Below are 27,635 nucleotides of genomic sequence, written 5' to 3' on the forward strand. Positions count from 1 at the left end.
TTTCAGCTTTTCATTAATTTGTAAAAAAATCGAAAAACATGTTTTCGACATGATGGGGTATTTTGTGAAGATCGGTGACAAAATAATTTAATTTAATCCATTCTAAATTCAAGCTGTAACACAAAACACATGTGAAAAAGTCAAGGAGCGTGAATAATTTCTGAAGGCACTGCACAACAGGAGATCTTTGGAAGGGAGAGGGATGGGGTGGGGTACATGGGGCAAACAAGATGGACACGACAGGGACTTTCAGGAAGGAAAGCAGGGAATATGAAGGAGGTGGGTTTGGGGTAAAGACGTGAGGTGGTGGTGAACAGCTGTTTTGAAGACCTCGAGGGAGGAGTGCGATTGAAGAAAGTGTGGGAGTTTGTTGCAGAGGTGGAAAAAAAAGAGGAATGAAAGAATAAAGGTGAGCAGCGATTTTTGATTTTGGTAGTTTCATCAGAAGGGGGTTGCTGGTGGACCTTTAGCGCCCTGCGGAAATATTAGGGGGACAGAGCACAGACAGAACAGTGGGTGCAAGGCTGGAGAGGAGTCGATAAAAGATAGAAAGACCACTGACCTGCCTACTGTGAGAGATTGAAAGACCCAAAAACAGCTTCATCGCGAGAGATACCAATGATCCTAAATGCCTTGGTTTCCACAGCGTGAAGCCGAGAAAGGTGAGAGGCAGGAGCACCACCAGAGGGGAGAGTAGTACTCCGTCAGGCTGTGGATGAAAGCTTTGTAAGTGGTCAGGAGCTCAAGTGTGCCAATGAAGGACTTTGCACGGCGGAGGATACCCAGTCGGTGACTGGCTTTGGTGGCCAGTTTGGAAATGTGGCTTTCCCATGAAAGATCATGGCAGATAGTGAGACCCAGAAGCTTGAAAGAAAGGACTTCTTCAAGAGGATTGCTGAGGAAGTAGAAGGGGGGGAGGGGGGGTTCCAGATGGTCTTTTCAGAGAGACAAAGTAAGAATGCGAGATTTGTTAGGGTTGAAAGACATGTTCCAAGTGTTTGACCAGCTTGTGATTTTATCCAGATCTGAGGAGAGTGAAGAAGCTGCTGCTTGCCGATGTGAGGAATGACAGATGGTACAGCAGAGGGTGGAGTCATCAGCAAAGCGATAAAGAGGATTTTCCAGAGAGTCGGAGAGATCATTGATGAAAACCAGAAAAAGAACAGGACCCAGAACGCTACCTTGAGGAACTCCAGCCTGGACAGGAAGAGGGGATGAAAGAACTCCATTTAGGGCCACACGTTGACTGCAACAGGAGAGGAAGTCTGCGAGCCAAAAAGTCTGTACTCTGTACCCCTAATATTAAGATGGAGGAACAAACGGGTAGATTCAGTTGAGAGAAGTTTTCCATTGGAATTGCGGGGTTTGAAAGGCAAAAAGTAAAGGGGTGCCCTCCATATATCGGTTAAAATCCATCAGTAAGTAAAGTTTTTTGTGTCCCTTGAAAACACACAAGATAATGTGCACGTGTGTGATTAATTTGTTCAAAGAATTGGCGTCCCTTTATATGAACTTTTCTGGAGCATTACTTGGTTCCTCCCAAGAACACAAGGGTAGTACGGCATGCACACGAGAGTTTTTGAAAGTCCCTTCTTTTCTATTGTCTGGCATTTTCCACAAGTTATACAATGGCCCTTCTTTTCTATTATTTGCCACATGGCATATACAATATATAAAGGAGCCTTTTGTATGCCCCTGGCATTTTCCCCAATAATATATATATATATATATATATATATATATATATATATATATATATATATATATATATATATATATATATATATATATATATATATATATATATATATATATATATATATACAATCGACACTCACAGCTCACACAACTTCCATCGCCCTTCCCCCCCCCCCCCCACGTCCTCCCAAACATGATGAATAGTAAAAATCATCATTTTAAACTTACCCTGTGCATTAACAAACCCCAGCTATGACCTTCCCATTGGTGTTGAGAAGCACCCACACCCTACAAGGGTGTCTCCTTCTGAGAAGTCTGCCTGAATGTTGGTAATGACGGCATCGTCTTTCCAATTTCAGACATCCATTGAATAAATCCCCCAGTGTGCAGTGTTCACATGAGGTAATCCGGGAAGGTTCAAAGTCCACTCACTGACCAATGATCGAGAAGGTCGGGTAGAACGCGCCCGTCCACGGGCCTTGCACGGGCCCACATCGTCGGAAGTTTTTAGATCCTCGTGGAGGATCTCTAAGTCTTACTCACGTTGTTGTTCTTGTGGACTTTTTTGTTTCACAGCCTACAGTTTTCATCGAAACTTCCTGAAACTTGGCGTAGATATGTAAAAATACCCTGCGCAGACAGTAACCATCTCCAGGTTTGAAAATTCCTCCGAGAAAAAAAGTTTACGTCATAATATCGCAGCTAATGGAAATCGCCTATACCATTATCTCTGAAATTAGTTTGTTTCACAGCCTCCAGTTTTCATCGAAACTTCCTGAAACTTGGCGTATATATGTAAAAATACCCTGCGCAGACAGTAACGATCTCCAATTTTGAAAATTCCTCCTAGAAAAAAAGTTATGACGTCAAAATATCTCCGCTAATGGAAATCGCCTAAAAATTTATCTCCGAAACTAGGCAAGCTTTTTGAATTCTGTTTGCGGGAATCGAACAGGGCATTAGCAGAGATGAAGTACCGCACATATGATACATCACTATGACGTCATATCAATTTTTATGACGTCATTCCTACTTTTTGACATTTTTTGTTTCACAACTCAGAGTTTTCATCGGATCTTCATGAAACTTGCCATGTATATGCAGAAAGCCCACGCGCAGGCAGTAACCCTCTCCCATTTTGGAAATTCTTCCTCAAAAAAAGTTGATGTCATAATATCGCCACTAATGGAAATCGCCTATACTATTATCTCCGAAACTAGGCAAGCTGTTTGAATTTTGTTTGCGGGAATCGAGCCGGGCACTAGCACAGATAATTTATCGCAAACATGATATATCACAGTGACGTCATATTCGTTTTTATGACGTCATCATTAAGAGGACGAGGATCTTAGCTCATTCGAGCTTGCTTTTTTACAGTATTGGATGCAAGATAACAACTTTTTTCGGGGGGGGGGGGGGTCTGCACATGTGCATCAAGCATTTTGGAGTGGATTATGTCATTTCAGAAGTCGTGTATTCACGACCTTTTTTGAACTCACTGCACCGTTTCTACACAACTATGTGGAAGGCTTACATCATCAACCATGCAATCTCTTGTGAATATCAGCTGGTTTGATGTTCTTCACATGAATTGATCAATTCGGTGAAATTCTCTTGCCTTTGATTTTTTATTTGAATGAATATTAAAGTCAGTAAATTTTCTTCCTTGTAAATGTTGCAAAGAGTTGTCACACGTCCAAACGCTAACAAGAAAAAACAGGAGCCTATGGTACTTCTTCTTCGTTCATATGTAGCACAAGGCTGTGGAGTAGCATCATTGGCTGAGGGTGTGACTGTGTTGCTGATGCAATGTCCTCTGCTGGTCAGGGCCAGGAATTTGGAATTGGTCCTTGGTGCCGGGGATGGCTCGCCTACGATTTGCGAAGGACGCCGTGTGATCTTTAACCTCCACCAACTCATGCGAGCAGATGGGATTCCCGTTTACCATCCATTCGTGGGTTGGCACACAAAATGATGAATGTACGTTCCATAGAAACACCGGGATGACATTTTATAGCTGGGTCCGAGATTCGAACCCAGGCTAGACAGATTAGAGGCCAGTGTGCCTTCCTCTAAGCCTCCTGACAGCCCAGCCATCTACATTTGCCCTACAAGCAACACGTAAATCACCAACCATCATTATTTGGATCCCTGCATGAGATGTAACAAATGGATCCATCTCACATGTACAAACCGACCTTCATACAAAGATTACAGCTCACAATGGACCTATGGCTGTCCAAGTGTCTGATACAACACCTCCCAGCAGTCATTCAGTCTACCCCACAATCACAACACAATACATTTCCCCTAAGCATTCTACAGTTCAACATAAACGGAATTAAAAACAAAATAACAGAACTTCAAAATTTCATCAACAAACACAAAAGACATTGCACTCATTCGAGAGACTAAACTTAACAACAATGTCTCCCGATTCTCCCAAATCTTCCCAAATTACTCTCTCAAACCACATCACACCACACCAAACCACTCTCCAGATTCGCCCAAATCTTCCCAAACAACTCTCTCAAACCACACCAAACCACTCTCCAAATTATCCCACATCTTCCCAAACAACTCTCTCAAACCACACCAAACCACTCTCCAAATTCTCGCAAATCATCTCAAACAACTCTCTCAAACCACACCAAACCACTCTCCAAATTCTCCCAAATCTTCGCAAACAACTCTCTCAAACCACACCAAACCACTCTCCAAATTCTCACAAATTCTCCCAAATCTTCCCAAACAACTCTCTCAAACCACACCAAACCACTCTCCAAATTCTCCCAAATCTTCCCAAACAACTCTCTCATACCACACCAAACCACTCTCCAAATTCGCCCAATTCTTCCCAAACAACTCTCTCAAACCACACCAAACCACTCTCCAAATTCGCCCAATTCTTCCCAAACAACTCTCTCAAACCACACCAAACCACTCTCCAAATTCGCCCAATTCTTCGCAAACAACTCTCTCAAACCACACCAAACCACTCTCCAAATTCTCCCAAATCTTCCCAAACAACTCTCTCAGACCACACCAAACCACTCTCCAAATTCTCCCACATCTTCCCAAACAACTCTCTCAAACCACACCAAACCACTCTCCAAATTCTCCCAAATCTTCCCAAACAACTCTCTCAAACCACACCAAACCACTCTCCAGATTCGCCCAAATCTTCCCAAACAACTCTCTCAAACCACACCAAACCACTCTCCAAATTATCCCAAATCTTCCCAAACAACTCTCTCAAACCACACCAAACCACTCTCCAAATTCTCGCAAATTCTCCCAAATCTTCCCAAACAACTCTCTCAAACCACACCAAACCACTCTCCAAATTCTCCCAAATCTTCCCAAACAACTCTCTCAAACCACACCAAACCACTCTCCAAATGCTCGCAAATTCTCCGAAATCTTCCCAAACAACTCTCTCAAACCACACCAAACCACTCTCCAAATTCTCCCAAATCTTCCCAAACAACTCTCTCAAACCACACCAAACCACTCTCCAAATTCGTCCAATTCTTCCCAAACAACTCTCTCAAACCACACCAAACCACTCTCCAAATTCGTCCAATTCTTCCCAAACAACTCTCTCAAACCACACCAAACCACTCTCCAAATTCTCCCAAACAACTCTCTCAAACCACACCAAACCACTCTCCAAATTCGCCCAATTCTTCCCAAACAACTCTCTCAAACCACACCAAACCACTCTCCAAATTCTCCCAAACAACTCTCTCAAACCAGACCAAACCACTCTCCAAATTCTCCCACATCTTCCCAAACAACTCTCTCAAACCACACCAAACCACTCTCCAAATTCTCCCAAGTCTTCCCAAACAAATCTCTCAAACCACACCAACCACTCTCCAAATTCTCCCACATATTCCCAAACAACTCTTTCAAACCACACCAAATCACTCTCCAAATTCTCCCAAATCTTCCCAAACAACTCTCTCAGACCACACCAAACCACTCTCCAAATTCTCCCAAATCTTCCCAAACAACTCTCTCAAACCACACCAAACCACTCTCCAGATTCGCCCAAATCTTCCCAAACAACTCTCTCAAACCACACCAAACCACTCTCCAAATTATCCCAAATCTTCCCAAACAACTCTCTCAAACCACACCAAACCACTCTCCAAATTCTCGCAAATTCTCCCAAATCTTCCCAAACAACTCTCTCAAACCACACCAAACCACTCTCCAAATTCTCCCAAATCTTCCCAAACAACTCTCTCAAACCACACCAAACCACTCTCCAAATTCTCGCAAATTCTCCCAAATCTTCCCAAACAACTCTCTCAAACCACACCAAACCACTCTCCAAATTCTCCCAAATCTTCCCAAACAACTCTCTCAAACCACACCAAACCATTCTCCAAATTCGTCCAATTCTTCCCAAACAACTCTCTCAAACCACACCAAACCACTCTCCAAATTCTCCCAAACAACTCTCTCAAACCACACCAAACCACTCTCCAAATTCGCCCAAATCTTCCCAAACAACTCTCTCAAACCACACCAAACCACTCTCCAAATTCTCGCAAATTCTCCCACATCTTCCCAAACAACTCTCTCAAACCACACCAAACCACTCTCCAAATTCTCCCAAATCTTCCCAAACAACTCTCTCAAACCACACCAAACCACTCTCCAAATTCTCGCAAATTCTCCCAAATCTTCCCAAACAACTCTCTCAAACCACACCAAACCACTCTCCAAATTCTCCCAAATCTTCCCAAACAACTCTCTCAAACCACACCAAACCACTCTCCAAATTCGCCCAATTCTTCCCAAACAACTCTCTCAAACCACACCAAACCACTCTCCAAATTCTCCCAACCAACTGTCTCAAACCACACCAAACCACTCTCCAAATTCCCCCACATCTTCCCAAACAACTCTCTCAAACCACACCAAACCACTCTCCAAATTCTCCCAAGTCTTCCCAAACAAATCTCTCAAACCACACCAAACCACTCTCCAAATTCTCCCACATTCCCAAACAACTCTTTCAAACCACACCAAATCACTCTCCAAATTCTCCCACATCTTCCAAAACAACACTCTCAAACCACACCAAACCACTCTCCAAATTCTCCCACATCTTCCAAAACAACACTCTCAAACCACACCAAACCACTCTCCAAATTCTCCCAAATCTTCCTAAAGTACTCTCTCAAACAACACCAAACCACTCTCCAGATTCATCCAGATCTTCCCAAACCACTCTCAAACCATACCAAACCACTCTCCAAATTCTCTCACATCTTTACTTAAGTACTCTATCATTAGAAAGGAATCGACCAGGCAATGGAGGTGTTGGAAGGCTCCTCACGCTCATCCACAAAACAATCTTTCCCAACACAACTACAGACACCCTCCATCTACTTCCTGATGACAATATCATTGAAATCGCCTCTTAAAATATAAATTGGGAAAATACCATCAGCAGCCTCGACCATAAAACAATCAATAGAAATTTCTGGCAGATTATATAAAACATACACGACTCATGCAACAACCCACAGTGATCACACAAATCGGTAATCCATCACGATGCACAAACCCAACCAAAAACCAGTAATCAGACAATCTCATCAACCACTTACTCCCCACCATTCCAAGAATAAATTCAATCAATCATCAAAACGATGAAGAAATTTGAAATTTGACAAAGGAAGCTCCACCACCTTTCACAATGATAACTAGAAGGGCACTCGGTAGAGTGCATACCTCCGCCACGCAACGCCTGCTCCATGAGAACATACCGGGCCCAATACATTTGTGAAATATCATGCTACATATTGTTTTTGATGCCATCTCTCAATGGTGAAGAAACTGTTAAAAATTAAATAATTCTCCTATCTGGATCAGGATCTTCACCAAAATCGAATCAATTCTTCCTTGCTACACATCGTGTGTGTGTGTGTAATTTATGAACTGTGCGAAAAAGACTGTTTAAAACCCCTATTTCAGTGCACCGTGGTAAACAGTGTTATCCCATAAAGTTTTGCGTTGAGTAACGTTCAGAGCTCAGAGGAGTAGAGTCACAAACAAACATTTCATTTAATTTCATATATATACATACATATATATATATATATATATATATATATATATATATATATATATATATATATATATATATATATATATATATATATATATATATATATAGTTGCGGTCTTGGGGCTCGAACCTAATACGAGGGGGGAAATCCCCGGTTTCTATCGAACTCACCCCGACCGAAGGCTACCAGGAGCAAATCACTTCACCCCATGGTGGGTTGTGACGCAACTACGAATGCCAATCGAGCGACCATGAGTCCCAGTGTCCGTCCATCTAGCAACCGTTTAACTGGGGGTCCCGTGGCCACCCGACCAGGGAACGCACCCTCGGCAAATGTGCTACTTACCATATCTGGCGATCTTGAATGTGGCCGAGCTGTACCACGAGCACACCTTGTGACCTTGTAAACCAAACCGTCGGGAATCTCAACCTCTCAAGCTATCTACATGTGGACAGTGCAAGACCAATGGTGGAAAAGATGGACATGGACAGATCGGAAATCGATTCAACAAGAACAGGTTTATTTACACAGTGAGGAGCAGGAAAAAAGTGTGGGGGGGGGATGGGGAGGGAGGGAATGTAAGGATTTGAATGGCACGGGGAGAAATGAGGGTTAAGCAATGAGATCAGAGTTTAGCAAACTTAGCAAGTGCCTCAACTACGACGAACACAGTACAAGGGCCCCAAGCATTCACAACCACTATTCAATGCTGAGGGAGAGAAGTGGGAAGAAAGACTGTGAGGCGTCTAAGGTGCGTGGAGAAGAGTGGTGTGTGTGTGTGTGTGTGTGTGTGTGTGTGTGTGTGTGTGTGTGTGTGTGTGTGTGTGTGTGTGTGTGTGTGTGTGTGTGCGTGCGTGCGTGCATGAGTGCACGCGCGTATGCAAGTGTATTTAAAAAGGGAAACTGAGAAAGGTGCAGAAGAAAAGATGTGCGAGGGGTAGCCTAAGTGTGAGGTGTGAGATCGACCAGTTATATATCTGTAGTGTTGCTTGGTTTCTGTCCTATTAATCGGCTCAGCTCCAACCGCCCCCTCACAGCCTCCGTTCCTTGCTCGTGATGACATTTCATGAGGAAAAAAAAAAAACCAAAGGGGGGAAAGTGCGAAGAACCAGCAGCGTGACCTCAGGGAATAGTGTGCGGTGCCCATTGACGTCGTGCCTCAGGGTGTCTGCAAACGATCGTTGTAAGAGTTGAGCAAATAAAACGATGTTGAAGGAGCCCGAAGGTGCAAATGACCATTGAAAAGAGCCTCCACGACCGTTGAAAGAGCTCAAATGACTGGATTTAAGCACCGGGGTTCACTCTTTTATAAGGCTGGCTTCGAAGTTTCGAGAATGTGCACGTCATTGGGCGGGGCCTGTGTGTAGAGTGACGTTCCTCCTCCCTAGCCGCACCCATTTGAGTTTCTGAAACGAGTCTTCTCAGTCGGGGCTTCTGGCTGTCGTAAAAGTCGGTCGGAGCTCTCTTGCCACCACTTAAGGCGAGCAAGCATTCGGCTGGTTCAAGGCGCGCCAGAACGATTCTGGGGAAACGAACGAAGCCATTTTCTCTCAGATCAATGCTGATCAAACATTGCCCAGGCACGTGATAGCCATCATGAAGGCTTACAATGGGGTTAATGGTCGAGGGTTGCGGAATGAGGGATCTCCTTTTGAGCGGGGGTGTTTGTGGTTATGTAACTGTACTTAATGTCTTGATTGCCTTACATGCATGTGGGAAGAGATTGCATCAAACTACAGTCTGTATTAAATAAAAGTGCGTGTGGTGTGAGAAAAGCGAAAGAGGAAATTAACAATAAAGAAGAGAGAGGGAGAGAAATTAACGATAAAGGGAATGTAAGGAAGAGATCGGCACATACCTACATCAAATGGCTGCCAACGCCTTGCCGCCAACCTTCCAAGTGCAAAATAAAAATATGGGGTGGATCCTAATCATCCATTCCACCATTTATTACGGAAATAACTACGCTGAAGGACCTACGTGTTGTGAGTGCACATTTACAATAGCGGTCTCTCAAAACCACAAAGATATATTAAAAGATATATACAGTATATATATATATATATATATATATATATATATATATATATATATATATATATATATATCTCTTTTTGCATCAGGAAGGGCATCCGGCGTAAAACATGTGCCAAATCACTCTGCGGATCATACGGATGATCCGCTGTGACGACCCCTAATGGGAGCAGTCGAAAGAAGAAGAAGACGATATGTATATATATATATATATATATATATATATATATATATATATATATATATATATATATATATATATATATATATATATATATATATATATATATATATATACATATATGTATGTATGTTTCCGGTTTGATTTTATGGCAGGAAGATCAATCAGCAGAGGTGATATTTATTTCAAGACAATGCCAAGAGTAGCAGTTGCCAAATAAAAGGAAACTGTATCATGTTTTCGTTGACATTGAGAAAGCATACGATCAATTACCAAGAGCAGTTGTTGCACTCAGAAGACAGCTGTTGCTTGAATAAATGATCAAATTCGTCAATGAAATGTACAAAAACAAATCACGAACTAGAGAGTTCATCCAACACCTCACCCCACGCAGTCTTGAGATAAACATTATAGTAATAATAATAATAATAATAATAATATAAATAGAGGAAAAATATAACACAAGGACATGGACAGGGTCCACGAGCAGCAAATTTGATTGGCCATGATGATGGAAATTACTGTAATATTTTGTCCAAGTACTGCCAAACGGAAGGGTTTTAAAAGTGGAAAAAGGCGATTTGTGTTCTTCAGTGTTCAATATATAATTACATTTAAATATAAGAGACTTTAAAGGACATAAAAAAACAATTCCAGAAGCTTACTGCTGTTGCTGCAGTGTAATACACACCACCTTATTTAACATGTTATATTAGTTCTTCATGCCTGTCGTTTGTGTCCTTTATGGTGTGCTTAAAAACAGCAAGTTTCCTGTTTGGAATGATTTACAATTTTGTTTGCCTGCCAGACAGACAAATAGACGGACAGAATAAAATAATTATCTCACTCCTCTTTGCACATATACAATCGGAACGAGATCCCATACAATTTGCCAAATTCAGAGCCAAAGTACGGCTAAACTGCAGGTTCGTTTTCCGATTCGTGTTCAAAATATACCATTCAATTGGAATCAAGTTGTTCCTCGATCATAAACTGACGCTTGTTGACGGAAGGACAGACAAAAGTGAACCAATTGCTTAACCCTGCTTTTTTTATTTGTGTGTGGGGTAACAATGTTAAAATCGAACTTAGAATTCACTAAAATGTTTGAAGTCAAAGTAGGATGACACCAGCAATCAGTTTTAAGTCCTCTGTTGTTTCTAATAGTGATTGAAAATCGACGAAGAATGAAAGGTTGCAATTCCCATGTGAGTTATTGTATGCTGATGACTTAGTATTGAATGCTGAAAGTGAAAACGAAGCAAAAGAGATGTTTCAAAAGTGCAAAAGTGCAATCAAGGAGAGGTTTGTGTCAACATCAATAAAACGAAGGTTATGGTGAGTGGGAAGAAGGAGAAAATAAAGAAAGTACAAAATGGCCTTGTTCAATGTGTGAAGCGGAGTTGGACGGAATAAAAATCGATGTAGGCAGTGTTATCGATGGTGTCACAAGAGGTGCAGTGGTATCACTGAAAATTTGGTAACAACAGCTCAGATTTCAAATGTAAATGATATGAAGATCAACAATCATTTCAAAAAAAAAAAAAAAGATGAAGAGTAACAACAATAAATGCTCCTGAACTCAGAATTAAATTTAGAAAATGTCAAAGGTTTGTTACCTTGGAGACATGATATATGCACGAGGAAGAGCAGAGTTAGCTGTTATATCACAAATACGTCAGCTTGGAGTAAGTGGAGACAACTCGGTGGTATCAGGAAACACAACATTCAATTACCTGTAAAGGTTAGAGTTTATAAAACCAGTATCAGACCGGTATTGATACATGGAAGTTAAACGTGGACACTGCGGATCAAAAGTGTCAAAGAACACAGATGAGAATGATACGATGGATGAATGGATTGTCTCTGAAAGAAAGAATTCCGAGCTGAGAGATCATAAAGAGATTAAAAACCATTGCTGGTGAAGAAGAACTTAGGAGGAGAAGACTTGGTTGGTTTGGTTACGTGCAATGAAAAGGTCTGAAGATGAACTGTAAATTAAGAATAAATTTCGTAGTGGAAAGAAAAAAAGAAAGAAAAAAAAAACAGAGAAGACATGCTAAAAGACATGGATTGAAAACATCAAGAAGGATGGGGAATGTTGGGGTAGTAGTAATAGTAGTAGTAGTAGTACATTGTAAATATCATATGTATTGAATATTGTTCTCCAAATATATAAATCGTTTTGATAAATGTTTAATATTGGCAGATCAATTCAGAGAGGATTATAATGTTGATTTTAAAACAAGTCAAGGACCGGCCATGTTTTCATCTTTGTACATCTCATAATAAGTAAATAAATATGACCTGCACTATTACAAAGGTGATGAAATCTTTGGTTTTAATGATCTTTGTCACCAAATAAAATCCACTATTTCATTATCCAGAAATGATGAAGCATGGTATTAAATATAATCCCATCTTTAATGTTGGATTGAGGCATTGCTGTAGAAATAAATTAAAAATTAACAACTACAGAGGTCATAGAACACCTTGCCTCACACCGTGTTCAGGTTTATCATTCCATTTAAATTAAATAATTATTTTAATGGTTATATATATTAAAAAAAATTACAACTGGAGAGTTCATAGAACACCTTATCCCCACATGTTGAAGTTTATAATTCAATTTAAATTTAATAATGATTTTAATGGTTATATAAAAAATTAACAACTGGAGAGTTCATAGAACATCGTACCTCATATGGTGTTCAAGTTTATAATTCAATTTAAACTAGAGGGGGAGCACTCGGGAGAGTGCAAAACCTCTGCCGCCAATACTGCTGGGTTACTCAAGTGAACCTTATATCTTATTCATTAAATATGATGTCAACAGTTCTGACAGAGTTATAATTCTTTTCTCCATTTTTTTTTTGGGGGGGGGGGGGGTTGGAAATCACTTAAAATGTAGAAATGCAAAAAAAAGAAATCGAAATTTTGTTGAAAAAAAAGTTGCAAAAAAATTTTTTTCTCTAACATTTTTTTTTGGGGGGGGGGGGGTTGGAAATCACTTAAAACATGTAGAAATGCAAAAAAAAAATTATTTTCTCTTAATTTTTTTTGGGGGGGAACCAAGTCCAAAATCTAATGGCATGATCCTTGGACCATACCTACCTCCCCCCCCCCCCCACCAAGTTTCATCAAAATCCGTCCAGGAGTTTTTCCGTAATACTGTTCACAAACAAACAAACAAACAAACAAACAGAAAGGAGTGAAAGCACCTCCGATCTTCGATGGCGGAGGTTAATTAAATATATAATTGTTTTAATGGTTATATATATATATTTTTTTTTCAATTAACTAGAGAGTTCATAGAACACCTTATCCCCACATGTTTATCAAGTCTATAAAATTCAATTTTAATTTGATAATGATTTTAATGGTTATATAAAAAGAATTCCGAAAGTTTAACGCCGTTGATGCGGAGTCTTAAACACCACCTTATTTAACAAGTGATGTATAAGACTGCTAAACAGGTCTTTGAAAGTGGCAAAAAGGCAATGTGTGTTCTATAGTGTTCACGTATATAAATGAAATAAAATATAGATTTTAAACTTTGTAAAGGTTGAAGAAAAAATAAATCCGGAAGTTTACCGCTGTGGATGCAGTCAGCATATTATATACACCACCACCTTATTTAACGTTACATTAGTTATCACAAAGACAAAAAAAATCACTTCTCTCTGTGCATATACGATCAGCTGAGGCCCTCACTTTTTTCCTTCCACCCTCACTTTTTCAACTTTATTAACTTTTTAATCCATTTTCTCTGGAACCGCTTGAACGTTTCATACAAAACGTCAGAGAAGCACCTACCTATGGAGAAGTTAAAAAAAAATTTTTTAAACAAAGTTACATAATGATTGGATGGAACATGTGGCTGGCATTCCAAAAAGTCTGTTTTCTGTACACATGCCGGGTTGCAAGGTGTTTCATGTATCAGGAATAAACGGCCTCGACCCCGCTTTGCTCAGCTTCGACCAAATAATAAACATGATAACAACACAAGGGTCAAGGAAGCATTATGGATAATGATAACGGAAGAATACAAGATTAACTATAATTGTAAGCATTCGCAAGCAAATGCCTGAATGTCCCCCACCCATCCTCTCATCCACTTTTACCCCTGTAAAATCAAATGGAAGACACCAGATCGAAGTTTACAAATTTATTCTGAAGGGCCTTTGGCAAGGTATTTTTGTACCAAGTCTTGCCGACATCGGTTTAAATATAAAGGTCCAGCAGACTAAAAACCTTAATTTTATGTGAAATTTTGACCTCTGACCCATGTGAAATTGAAAGGAAGACACCGGACTAATATCTGCCTGATATTATTCTGTGGATCAAATGTGTCAAAGTGTCAAAATGTGATTTTTTTTTTGGATTTAACCTTTCACCCCTTAAAATATGAAGAGGTGGGCTGAAGAGGAGAGGGGGTAGGGGGATGGGTAGGCTGAGTAGGGGGGGGGTTGGGTAGTCTGAATCTGAGCCAATGAATACTAGAGTTTGGCAAACTCTGAGCGAAAACAATCGTGATTGGATGATGCATGATCACATGATCGGAATGCGCAGTCTTGCTACCATCTTCGCCAAATGAAGCACTAAATTCCATGAGTCTGCGTGGACTTGCGGTCATATTTACATCCAGTCATAATTATAATTTTTCATTCTGAAGTCAGTTTTGGGGTGTAAAAGATGCCGTGCTGTTCAACATAGGACAGTTCCAATCGATCAGACAGAGGAAAGAAGATGCATCTTTATCCTTGTCATCCAGAAAGGAGAAAAATATTGTAAAGTTAAAGTTTGTCGCGTGGAATGGAGAGCCAACAATGACTCATTTCTGTGTGCGGTGTTGAGAATAATTTTTATATGTTGCTGTTAAAATGAGCTAAATAAAATCAGGACAAAGAAGAAGTAAATAACTGAAAAGGTAATTGATCCGCAGTGAGAGAAAGGGATTTCCTTTTCCAGATTCCCTTCTCTCATGGGAGATCAATTACCATTTTAGGTATTTACTTCTTATTTGTTTTAACTTTTCTTTCCGGAAACACAGTTCACCAATTTTGGGCCAAAATTCGCGTTTACATTCCAAGTGACATCCTCTGTTGTGATAACACGATCATATAATGGGGAATCTCTTCTCTTATGAATGTAATGCAATACATGTTGTGGTCCAAATAATAAAATAATCTGTATGTACCAACATGCCTATGTCAAGTAACATTACCTATGATTACATGTATGGGACGAGACAGAATCACAAGCAGATCACACAATACATGCTTGAAAGCAATATCACGAGTGTATGAAACCATGAAACTTCACGGAATGTGACGTGTTATGGTGATGTTTTGTCTCAGTAAAGGCAAGCTGAGATATAAGAAACCTGGTCTGTGACTTGGCACAACTGGTACATTCAAAGAGCTCATCCTAAGTTATTAAAAAGCTAGGCTCATAGCAAAGGGTCTTGAGGGGTTGAAGAGTCTTGAGAGGTTAAAGGGTCTCAAGTGTCATAAGGGTATTGAAGAGTTAAAGGGTACCGAGAGGTTAAACCGTTAAAGGGTCGAAAGTTAAAGCTCTAAGGGTCTAAGGCAGTGGTTCCCAAATGCAGGATTATGAACCAGACTTAGAAAAAAAAAACCCCTCAAGATCCCTGTTTTTGAGGGGGTTTTCATGTCGAAAGCATTTTCTCCGTCAATTTTATCGTAGGTACGGCACCATTTGGGTTGAAAGGCAAATGTGATTTCAAGTTTTGCTTCGTGGACAAAAGAAGTTTGGGAACCACTCGTCAAAGGGGTCTAAAATTTGTAAAATTTGTCTAAAATAAAATTTGTCTCAAAGAACATTTGGGTGTATTGGACCATGCCACCTCGATGCAAAATTTGAACAGAATTGGTTCAATAATGAAGGGATGGTGTGCGATTATCGTTGTTCAAAGGAAAGAGAGAGAAAAAAGATATCTCTCCTCCATGTAGGACGATAAGTGATATTTTACAATTTAAAAATTATGGACAACTCGGACCAAGTAGACAATGAATGCTCGCTGGATAGAAGAAACCAAGAATAAAAAGAGAAGTACAACTTCATAATGCTGTTACGGTTGTGGGGGTAGATGAAAGAATCTAATGGGGAATACAGCATTGTGTAGAGTTGCTTGGTCCGTGGATGGGTAGAAGGCATCTCGATGTGAATAAATAGGGAACCTGTGAATTTAAGTGTTACATGTCACCACACGAGAGGTGGTGTGGTGTTAATTAGCCTCGGGAGTTAGGATAAGTTCCCCAGTATGTAATTACCCTCTGTGATTTTCCCGATGTTTTTATATTTCAAGATCGGCAATAAAGGAGGGGAACATGTCCCTGAAACCACAACAAAAGGGCAGAAAGCCCTGCCTTCAATGGTTGACAAAAAGCGAAGTCACGCCCCCGCCCCCCCCCGAAGGAAGCCAGCCGAGCAGGAGAAGCCCCGCCTTCCCGGGTTTCGTGGGAGTGGACCACACCCCGGAGGCAGAGGATAAAATAAGACAGAGAGAAATAGTGATGAAAGGTAGGCTGCGCATTTTCAGAAGATTATAGTGGAGCATTTTGGAGAGGCGAGGGCAGAGATGGAGCACACACCGAAGAGGACGACACAGCCATTGAATCTGTGTTGAGGCGGTTTGGCTCGTGTGGCAAAGTAAGAAGCCAGCCTTTTGCTTCTGGTCGGGTCGATAAGGACGATCGGGGCACACAAAGCCATTACACTGGGGCTTTGAGCCTTTATGTGGAGTGCCGCTCGCAGATTGCCTGGCGTGCATTCATCCCGGTACAAGAAAAGCGCCTCAATTCCAGTCCCACAAGGGTCAGCTCTCTGCCAAGTTAAGTAAAACACTAGTTTGGAGGGAAGGTTTTCTTTTTATTTTGTTTCCCCGTTTGTCTGCATTTGAATCTGTGTGCGACTGTAGGATTTATTTATTTAATATCATTCGCATTTCCTTTTGAATTGTCGTCCTTTGTAAATATTTGCGTATGTTCATTAAATGTGTTCATTTTAAGAGGCTGTATCTGTGCATCCGTTACATTCCCTGTGCTCCTCCGCCCGTCCGCCATTGCCAAACGCCCAGGGCCGGTGCCACCATTAGGCCAACTAGGCAGCCGCCTCGGGCGCAGACCTCAGAGGGGCGCATGACTGACCTTTAAGGGTCACAGTTTTATACAAATTATTGTTTTAAGAAAACACATAACAAAAGGAAATTATAATATTTCATTGTTCATAACCAGTTTATTGTTTTCAACACTAACAGTACTGTTTCTTTCTTTATGTATTATATTCTTTCATTCTCAGCTTGGTGACAAAATTTGCAAAGGAAAAGGCACGAGAAGTGAGATTTCGATTTGTCCGAAATTGAAACTTTTATGAGACCTTTTTTGGATTCGCTAGATATCCCTTATTGTCACGTTTTCTGTGTGTGTGCGTGTGCGTGTGCGTGTGCGTGTGCGTGTGCGTGTGCGTGTGCGTGTGCGTGTGTCTACAACGCGAGGCTCCACAGCACAAACCAGCAAACCGATTTCGATGAAACTTGGCGAACAGGTGCCATATGGCTGGGAGTGTGCGCATTTGAGTTTTGTTGCTAAGCAACCACCCGTTGTGATGCAGCGGCCGAAAAACCGCGTACGGTATTTTCAATACTTGTCCTACAGTTTTGAATGTAGAGAAACGAGACTTCGGAATTAAACACTTCGAGATATTTAGAAAATTTTACTCGAGCCGATTTTTGATTTAGGTTTTATTTTTCAAATGGTAGTCCTTCAAAAATATGGTGTCTATTTACCGTCATTTTTTATGAGGAGTGCCAGTTGGCAAAATACGCAATAGGAAAAATCTTGCCAGGCAGAGGAACAATTGTATGTGAACCAATACGTCTTGGCAATGAATCTTCGTCGGTGGATCGGTCAGAATGAAAAGCATCGTATCCAGCGCTTCGATCCTAGCGGATCTCTCGTCGCCTACCGGCTTGTAACTCTGTTTGTGTTTTTATCTTGCCAAAACGAAGTTTTTGCAAGATATGTTAGTCAGCTTGTATGTTTTTTTTGTTTGTTTGTTTGTTTGTTTGTCTGTAATCACGTATAAAAAATTCTGCAGAGCACAGTTATCATTGGAAATTTTTATAACTTCGCATATCACAGGCCTATGGAGGTCCCTTTCAGTGCACAAAATTTTGAAGGTCAAGGTCAAAGGTCAAGGTCACTTTGTCGCAAATCAGGGGAGTCGACGAAACCCTTATTTTTTGAGTAATTTTGATCGGATCGTCTTCAAACTTCATGGGAATATAGTTCATGGTCTGGCGCTCAGCTGATTAATTTTTGGTGGTGATTGGCCTTGACCTTCATGGTTAGCGCCTCAGGTCAAATTTTCAAGTTTTAGGAACCATATCGTGTAGCACCTCAAATTGAACACCTCAATGAGTGCTTTCTAGATATGTCAAGCTTGAGACATTATGACGTCATTTGGTGACGTTATGAGGCAAACGCATATTTTTCATGGTTACTCTGTAGAACGATTCTCATCGGAATCTCTCGTAGGCAGATATTCCTCAAGGAGTCGCTCCTGGTGGATAGCAGCTCTGTTCACCTCAGTGTGACCTTAAAGAAGTCACACGTGGTCACCTTTTGGCAAGATACGGGTCACCCTGCGGGTGACATTGGTTTATTTTTGTTTGTTTCTCTGTCTGACTGTAAGCCAAATATTGTGGTTAAATAAATTTAGCAGTTTCAAGTTTTGTGCTTTTTATTTTTTTCTACAAAACATCTGTTTTTAAGCATTGAAGTTGGCAAAAAAAAAAATTTGGGGGGGGGGGATGCAAGTAGCTGGCCTTGCCTAGGGCGCAAAATAGTCTGGTGCTGGCCCTGCTTACGCCATGCCCTTCAAGCACGTGTTAAAATCTCCGAGGATCAACGTGTCCACCTCCTCTTAATAAGGAACTGCTCGGCCGTCCGTGGGCTGTCGGTGTTAACTAACCCTAACTGCTCGACACCACAACTTGGGTGGGGGGGGGGGGGTTAACCTGGGTCGGATTTATTGATGCAAGGTCGAGGTTCATGGAGCAGTGAAGTAGATTAGTTATTATTCTAAAGGGGAAACATTACAATTATCTACTTTATCATCTGATACTTGCAGAAGCCTGTGGTTAGAAAAAAAAACTGCATTAAAAAAAGTTGAAAGAAAAGGAAGCCTTTTATTCTTTGGCTGGTTGAAAGAGCTCAAAATGGGAGGTTATATATTTCTTAACAGGAAATAATATATTTTTAGGGAGTGATCGAGACGGTGGTCTATTGCCTAAACACTACCCAGGTCAACTTTTTTTTTGTCTTATTGAAAAAAAAATATAGATTTTTTTAAACCAGAATTTTCCCGGAGGTTTGGGATTAATTTGAAGTAGCTTTTGCTTAATAATTTTTTTCTCCCCAAGGACCGTTTCCGTGTTTCAGACTTGAACGGACAAATAGAATAGATATCCCGATAGGCCGTCCTCTTAATCACGGCAGCAGCACTGAATACGGTCCTGCTGTTGAATCAGAGTTATTGAGATGTTTAAAATGACAACTCCAGATTATCATGGAACATCCATAACCAACCTGGCACTGTGTGAGATGGAAATGAGCGAATTGATAAACTACCATACAGCATCAAGGGAATAGTATCGTTAAAGCTTTGCATTTCCATGTAATCATATCATTGCAGCAAAACAAATTTGCATGTTTTTTTTGGGGGGGGGGATAACAAAATATAGGCCCTCTGGATGTAAAGCATGTCCTCACAGTAAACTGTTTGCATTCAAGGACTTAATTTACACAATACTAAGATACCTGATCACTTTCAATGGAAAAAGGTACTCAGATATGTTGCCCCTTCTATCTACCTGTACATTGCCTCCCCCCTTCCCAATCCCCTGCTTTTCACTTCACTTAGGTGAGTACACAGTGATGACAACACACTTCTTGCTGCGTCGGAAGATTGGCTACTTTGTCATCCAGACGTACCTGCCGTGCATCATGACCGTTATCCTCTCCCAGGTGTCCTTCTGGCTCAACCGAGAGTCAGTTCCCGCACGCACCGTCTTTGGTAGGTTTGAGGGAAAACCTCATTATCTAAGACAACTGGTGTTGGTCTGGGTGTTTTAACATCTCGTCCTATTCCGTTCTTCACGTACATCTACTCGTCATTGGAAGCTTTCATCGGTCGTACACCTAGCTCCAGTTCCTGAACTTACTACATGTTGCTGGAAACCACCTGCTTGTTCAATGTTCGTCTCGCTGTGTGTAGGTGTCACCACAGTGCTGACCATGACTACCCTCAGCATCAGCGCACGGAATTCATTGCCAAAGGTGGCCTATGCAACTGCCATGGATTGGTTCATTGCTGTCTGCTACGCATTTGTATTTCTGGCTCTAATTGAATTTGCCACCGTTAACTACTTCACCAAGCGTAGCTGGGCCTGGGATGGGAAGCAGCCAGTCTTGAAGGTAAGATTCTTGCCACTGCTCGATTGTGTAGTTCTTGAAGCACACATTATCATACCATCACGGTATTCCGTGGAATGTTTGGCTTGATGATCTTACCCCGACGTCGCAACCTTTTACGTCATACAAGTTTGATATGGCAAAAGGGGAGTCTCTGTTGTGTCATGAAATCCGTTGGAGGGTTTATTTTACTCTTGAGGTGATTTTCGATTTCTGCCAGTTCAATAGTCAGCGTTAATATTTCCTGTTGTATACTCATTGTTAATTTATGGATTGCTCGGGAGGTCAAAATCATCTTGATGAAGGTACCCACTCCCTGACAAATTTTACATTTCTCATCATAACTCCACAAGGTGACGTCATACATTGTACTTTGGAGGTGACATTAAGCCTGCTGTTACCTCTGCTACGATTCGCTTGGAGACGATGATAGTGCCGCATGGTAACTTTCACAATGATAAGCAGTTATGTACCGGTGCCCTGGACAAAGTCTAACTTCCTGTTCTAGTGTACGAGAGGCACTGCAGCAGTGCTGTAGGCACACACTTCGAGATGATCACCTCTGCCGCCAAAGATGGACGTCCAGGGAGTGGATGAAAAAAATGGAAACACCTGGGTAAATGAAGGACACCGAGCAACCGTTTCCACAAAGGTGTGGCCCATGTGGTAATTAAGCAAATGACATCCCGACATGATTAGGGTCATGTATAAGATGCTGCACAGGCCTGGTTCCTGATAACTATGGCGAGCTTGGCTGCAAGAGACCCCCCCACAAAGCCCCCATCCACAGACCACGTGGTCACCCAATGATTTGATGAGCATGACACTGATATGATCCATATGTCATGGCCTTCTCAGGCACCAGATTTGAACCTGATCGAGCATTTATGGGATATTCTGGAACGACGCCTGAGACAACGTTTTCCACCTCCAAACAGGTGCGAGTTGATTGACTTTCCCACGGAAAAAGGTGTCGCATCTCTCCTACAGAATTCCAGACACTGGTGGACTCTATGCCACGGCACATACAAGCCGTACTGGCTGCATGTGGTGGCCCAACGCCCTATTAAGTGACTTTACATCGGTGTTTCCATTTTTTTTTGTCCACTACCTGTAGGTTATATTTTCACCCCTGTTTGTCTGTCTATCTGTCTGTCTTTGATCAGGATGTCTCAAAAAGTTATGGACGGATTTGTACGAAACTTTGTGGACAGGTTCAGTGTGTAACAAGGACAAATTGATTCGATTTTGATGAAGATCCAGATCTGGATACTAGAATTTTAAAAGTGATTTCTTCACCATTGAGAGATAGTCCAAGTTCCCAAGGCAAATTTGGCCCATCAGTGGAATACAACCGTAAACTGTTCAGCCTGGCGGAAGTATGCCCACCACCGAGTGCTGTTCAAGTTCCAATTGCTCAGATGCGCACATCATTCCTGCTTGGTTCTTCCAATGTGAAGTCTGCCGGCTGGTATACTTTGAATTGTTCTGTTGTAACTTTGTTTTTACCTTGTTGAACATTGTTGGTTAATTCATGTCCCCAAGTATCCTGTGGGTTTTCCTTCACTTGTTCGGGTTTTAGTCGTATAGGTCCCATACTCCAGTATAGTCGTTACTTTCTTAATTTTCTACCCTCCATAATCGGTATTCTCCAATACTGTAAACCCAAAAATCCTCTTTAAACCCCACAGGCAATATGTGACTTCCAAAATGAGGTACGAATGCTGAATGAGGCCCTTTGCGCATGCAAAAACAAGCAATATATTTATAACAGCCTTCACAGCTCCTGTAGCTCCCCCAACCCCATCCCAACATGATTAAAAGTAAATATAGTTTTAAAAACTTACCGGATACATTCAGAAGCCTCAGATACAGTATGTCCTTCCAATCGGTGTTCAGAATAACATAATCCAGATACACAGTTCGTTCACTGGTAGCGATCCGTCGGGGGAGGGTTTGTGTAGCACACGTCCCTCCTCTTGAGCCTTGCAGTGACCCACATCGTCGAGAGTTTGTAGTACAAGGAGGTGCCCGTTCGGTGAGCTGAGAAAGTTCTCCAAATCTTTCGGCATGCAGAGGCACAGCCCTTTTCTGTCAGGTACTTTTCCAAGTAATTTTGGCTGTTACGCCAAACTTCCCCTCAATCCTCTCCTGCTCCTCCACTCCTCTTAGCTCTTCTGATCACATCCTTGTGAAAGTCTTTGTGTTGGCAGCCTTCGGAGAGTCAACAACGTACCGGTGTCACAGTTCAACAAGGCAGATGGTTTGTTTCAGACCGGACCAAACTTGCAGACGAATTCATTATCTCACTGGATCCTGACATCAGCAGTTACTGAGATTTCTTCCCGAACAGACTTTCTCTCCTTTTCGAGTTCATTCTGCCATATCTTCAATTGTCTGATATAACATGACGACCGTGGTACACCGAAAAAAAAAAAGCAACTTGCATTGTCCACTTAGAGGGCAAACCGAAATGATAGTAACCTAAAGTCCCAACACATCCCACAACTGGTGTGCATCAGTCCTTTAACAAATTAGAGCACATCAAGCTCACCTGCCATCAAGTCTCTAATTATCCTCCGTAGACTGGGAGTTGTTTGCCAGGTCCGTCTCTTGTACACTGAATTCTGTCCCATTACCCCAAAGGGATGGACACATGCATGTTGGAAACTGCTCTGCAAAAAAACACAGAATACATCAAAGTCACAAAAACCAAGGTTCTTGATGAATCTATGTCGAACTAGTAGTAGTGCGTAGTGTATTGAAATGATAAAAACACAAAGCAACAAACCGACACTGCACTGCACAAAGCAAATGGCGACTGGCTCTTCTCTCCACTCTCTAATTTTATATATCGTACTCAACCGCCGAACATTCCCGATAGCTTTCCCCTTTATCTTGTGAATACGAGGCGGTTCTCCATATAGACGGCGACTGGAAACCGCTCGTTGCTGCAAAATGGCTCCACATCCGGAAGGAGCCAGAAATTTCTAGAACGCAAAACCTTTTCACAAGTTACAAAATCTAATCTCAATATAAACCACTTGCCATCTTTTTGTTCGAATCTACATTTCCAATTATTATCATCGAGCCTCAACAAACATTTCAAGGTCCTGTATAATAAACAATTTGTTCCCATAGTCGATTCATACGGACCCAAGCATTAATTCACAGAACGCAATACACTAAACAATGGTCGCTCATAAAAAATAAAATTGTGATTCTTACCGGTAACTCAGTCTTTCCTGGAACGGGGAAGGTTCACAAATCCGAAGCTCCCCATACCCACTCTCTACTCCCACCACCATCCCCCCCCCCACCCATTCACAAATTGCTCTCTCCAGCAAGGGGACTAGTCTCTTACCAGGATTAAAAGTTCCTCGTTAATCTTAACACCTCATCTGTAAATGGACACTGTCATTCTCAAGAACTGTGCTTCGGCCCCACCCTTTTTCCTCACTCTTTGTCAGATGGTCTGCGGCTTGCGTCGTGGAAAGTTAGAATCGTCACTCTATTCATAAAAGGATTTTCAATATGATCCACTCAACTGCAGACCGGTCATCGATTTTTCCCATCATAAGCAACGTGATGCAATGTATCATTGCTGTTAATCTCAGGCATTATCTCTTCTCCAAATCCCAACTCCATTTACATGTTTGGCTTCCACCACTTCTATTCTACTATTGACATTTACAGCAGACAGTATCGAAGTTTTGAAATGTACTAAATCCTGAAATTGAAGACCAAGGCCATCTCTTAAACCTTCGAGCATCTTGCACCCAACTTATGGTATTTCAGGGCTCCCGCCCCCTTCCTTGAAATTTTATCAGAATTTCTCTGGAAGCAGAAACAACCTGCTCCTCTTGATGCTATCGTCTTGAGCTCTCCCTCAAGGCAAAGTTTTTGGACTAATCTTATTCTTGGTCCATATCAATAATCTCACTGCTTCCCTGGATAATCCTCGTTACATCACACCCTTGACAGGCAGGCTCCTGCAACATCCATCTACTTAGATCTGGAAAACGTCATTCATTCGCAAATTAGGACGTCTCAAAGCAGGAAAATTCCATGCACTCATGTTGTCCCTCTAAATAAATAGGTTTTTGACCACCAGGTTCTTTCTTTGGTCAACCCCTAAAAGAGGTGCAGGCCCTGGGGCTCCTCGGCCTCACAATGCGAGGCTGGATTCCAAGGAAAGCTGATGCCTCATTATTCTCCGCAGAGCCATCCATTCTGAACCCTCAGCTCATTCCAGGGTACATGGCTGTCATCTGAAGTATCATAGAGCATTCGTTCCCACATTGGGCCTGGTGCAGCGACTTCCTATCTTGCCTCCCTGTAGAGAGCCAAGACTCTCCATGTTATTGTCATATCCAGCAAGTGTATGAGTTCCAAGGTCTGCTTATCACCACTTCAGGTCGGTTGGTGGATTCCGTTTTCTATCGCCTCACTTCTGGCTTTCCTCTTCCTACCCTCTCATCCTCCACCCTCCCCCAACGTCGCACTAGTTCTTCCAGAATCCAACACCTTTCCAGATTCTAAGCTGTAAGCTTACTTCCATTCCTTCATTCCTCTGTTATCTCATCTGTGGAATGGACTCCTGTATGTTTTATGTCATTCCCCTCCCTCCAGTTCTTTACTCGTGTTGCCCATCACCACCTCATGCTTCCTCCCATACCCATCCCTGATATATTTTATTGTCATTGACCTTTTGTACCCCCACCCCCAACCCTTTTCATTTCTACCATTCATCCACTCATATGTGTGATGTTTTTGTCTCACCATTCCTCTTGATAACTTGTAAATCTGTGAATCCGCTGTCCTTTGTCTTTTAGCACCTCCATGAGCCTTCGCCTCTATGCAACTAAACAAACCAAAAAACAGCCAGGTGATGTTTGTGCCTGAATGACGAAATGGAATTCCATCTTCTAAAATATTAAGCTTTGAGATTAAAGAGTTCCCTCTTCAGCATTATGCAAATTGGGCATGCAGGTGAGAGCAGTTCTTAGAATTTACAATAACCTCGGATAGAACTGTGTTTGCAGATCGCACTGTGATAGCATGTAGGGGCCTTGAGTGGTGTATAAACTGATGTTGGATATTATCTTGGCCTTGACTCTCTTTCACCTCGTTTTGTAGAAGAAGGTGCCACCAGGGAAAAAGAGGAACTACAATTACACTGGGGGAATCGGCGCAGCAGGGGCGTTGGGAGCAGCAGGCCTTGGTCAGCAGGCGACACCTTATTATGCATCACCACCACCACCACCACCAACACCTTGTAATCATGAACGAGTGATCGCAGTTCCTCGCCGAGGCACCGGTGGCGCCGGTGTTACCGGGCGAGCTGAGCGGCCTTCAGGAGAGCGAGGGCGTACCTACAACAGTGTCAGCCGCATCGATAAGCTGTCACGTGTTGTCTTCCCGATTCTGTTTGCAATCTTCAACCTTGTTTACTGGGCCACATATCTGAACAGGGATATCCCCACCACCGGATCAATGACTCAACAATAACCTATCCAACTACTGGATATGGAACCAGGGCAATGGGAGAATTTCATTGCCAAGATAAATGAGGCAGGATGATGATGACGCCACAAGTGCTGTAAACTGCAGCTAACTTCACAATAGAATTCCGTATCCATTCCAGATGAGATAATAACTAGATTACACAATTTGTTGTATTTATAGAGATTTTCAAATGGGCAGTGGAATTGCAGTCAGTGAGCCAATGATCAATATTTTCCCTGACATTTTTGGATGTCTCTTTCGTTGTAAATAGTATTGCAGTCTATCTGACATCATCTAATCCTTCCACTCATTTGCGTCTAAAAAGCTTGCAAGATCTTTCTTCCACAGCAAGATCCACTATCTCTTATACCTGACTCTCAGACTAAGACCACTAGAATCTTAGAGATGACCGGATAATAGCAATATGCACCACACGAGTACCGATGGCTGTTGTGACTCCTCGACTCTCCATTTCATAACAAACCACCTCTTTGACTTGTGTTAGAAGTCTATTCTCTGTCCTGGACTTGATCAAACATAGTCTAATGTCAAAGAGTACTTCTCATTCATATTTCAGTCAGAATAGTTTGTTTGTTTTCTTTTTAAAAGAAATCTTGTACCTGATCTATCTACATTCTGCTCAGTAGTTTTTCCTTTCGTGGTATTGCATGTCAACGAATTCTGTAAGCAACGCAAACATTCATATGGAATGCAATGTAAACAGACCTCAGCTCTTAACACCTTCTTGAGAACATTTGGTCATATTGAAATATATAACATTCAACTTGAATTTGTTCAAAATCACATTTGTTGTTCACTGCAAAATGCCATTTTTCTGGCTGGCTTGGGCAGTCCTTTCTGTGATGGGAGGGGGGAGGACAGAGAGAGAGAGAGAGAGAGAGAGAGAGAGAGAGAGAGAGAGAGAGAGAGAGAGAGAGAGAGAGAGAGCAAGCAGGACTTCGATGAGTTAATGACTCATAGCACTGCTGGGGCAGTTAAACATGGTTCATGCACGCAAATAAATATTTAAAATGCATCAATGCCTAACGCGGAGAAATTTCAGCCTTGCCAACAACAGTATCTCTGTGCAGCTGAGCGATGTGGGAGTATTACCAACTGTTAAAAAGGTAGTGTGCAAATATTCCACCAGTGGACTTTAAGGATGAGATGTTGGCCTGTCATAAGAGATATTTAAAATGCATGAAAGTAAAACATTAAAAAAAATTGTTTTTCAAGGAGGTCGGTTTGCTTTTATGTGATTTTGTGCATCTAATCGCTTACCCTACAATGCTGGGGTTTCCAAATATTGGCTTTATCTACAACTATAAAGTCACATCTTCCACGACTCGAATGTTTAGCAAAACATGAACTTGCTTTGCTAACTGGCTTTAAACAGACATTTATAACATGCTGTGGTATGTTACGTTACAGCTACAAATCACAACTTAAACCACAACTCACAATTTGCACGAATAACTGGACACATCACCGATGGTGTAATTAGCAAACAATGATGTACATGCCATGTAACCCGGCAAAAATCATATTGCTCATGTTCTTGAAGTTGTGTGTTTCCCTTCCATTTTCCTTACTTCTGTGATTTGAAATAAATAATTAAAGAAAA

At 41.6% G+C, this 27,635-nt stretch overlaps 1 protein-coding gene across 5 annotated transcripts in view; it reads left to right on the forward strand.

The window, feature by feature from the left end:
- GABRA2 (gamma-aminobutyric acid type A receptor subunit alpha2) overlaps positions 1 to 27,635 on the forward strand; it is a 139,318-nt gene extending 111,683 nt beyond the window's left edge. For all 5 annotated transcript variants that reach the window (XM_085848880.1, XM_085848879.1, XM_085848881.1 and 2 more), the window contains 3 exons: positions 19,953 to 20,105; positions 20,307 to 20,506; positions 25,643 to 27,635. In XM_085848880.1, the coding sequence (XP_085705006.1) occupies positions 19,953 to 20,105; positions 20,307 to 20,506; positions 25,643 to 26,014 (725 nt within the window). In that variant the 3' untranslated portion in view covers positions 26,015 to 27,635. The remainder of the gene's footprint in view (positions 1 to 19,952; positions 20,106 to 20,306; positions 20,507 to 25,642) is intronic.

The sequence above is a fragment of the Eptatretus burgeri genome, chromosome 12, assembly GCF_056783735.1.
Source record: "Eptatretus burgeri isolate ZD-2024b chromosome 12, Ebu_testis_v1, whole genome shotgun sequence".
NCBI lineage: Eukaryota > Metazoa > Chordata > Myxini > Myxiniformes > Myxinidae > Eptatretus > Eptatretus burgeri.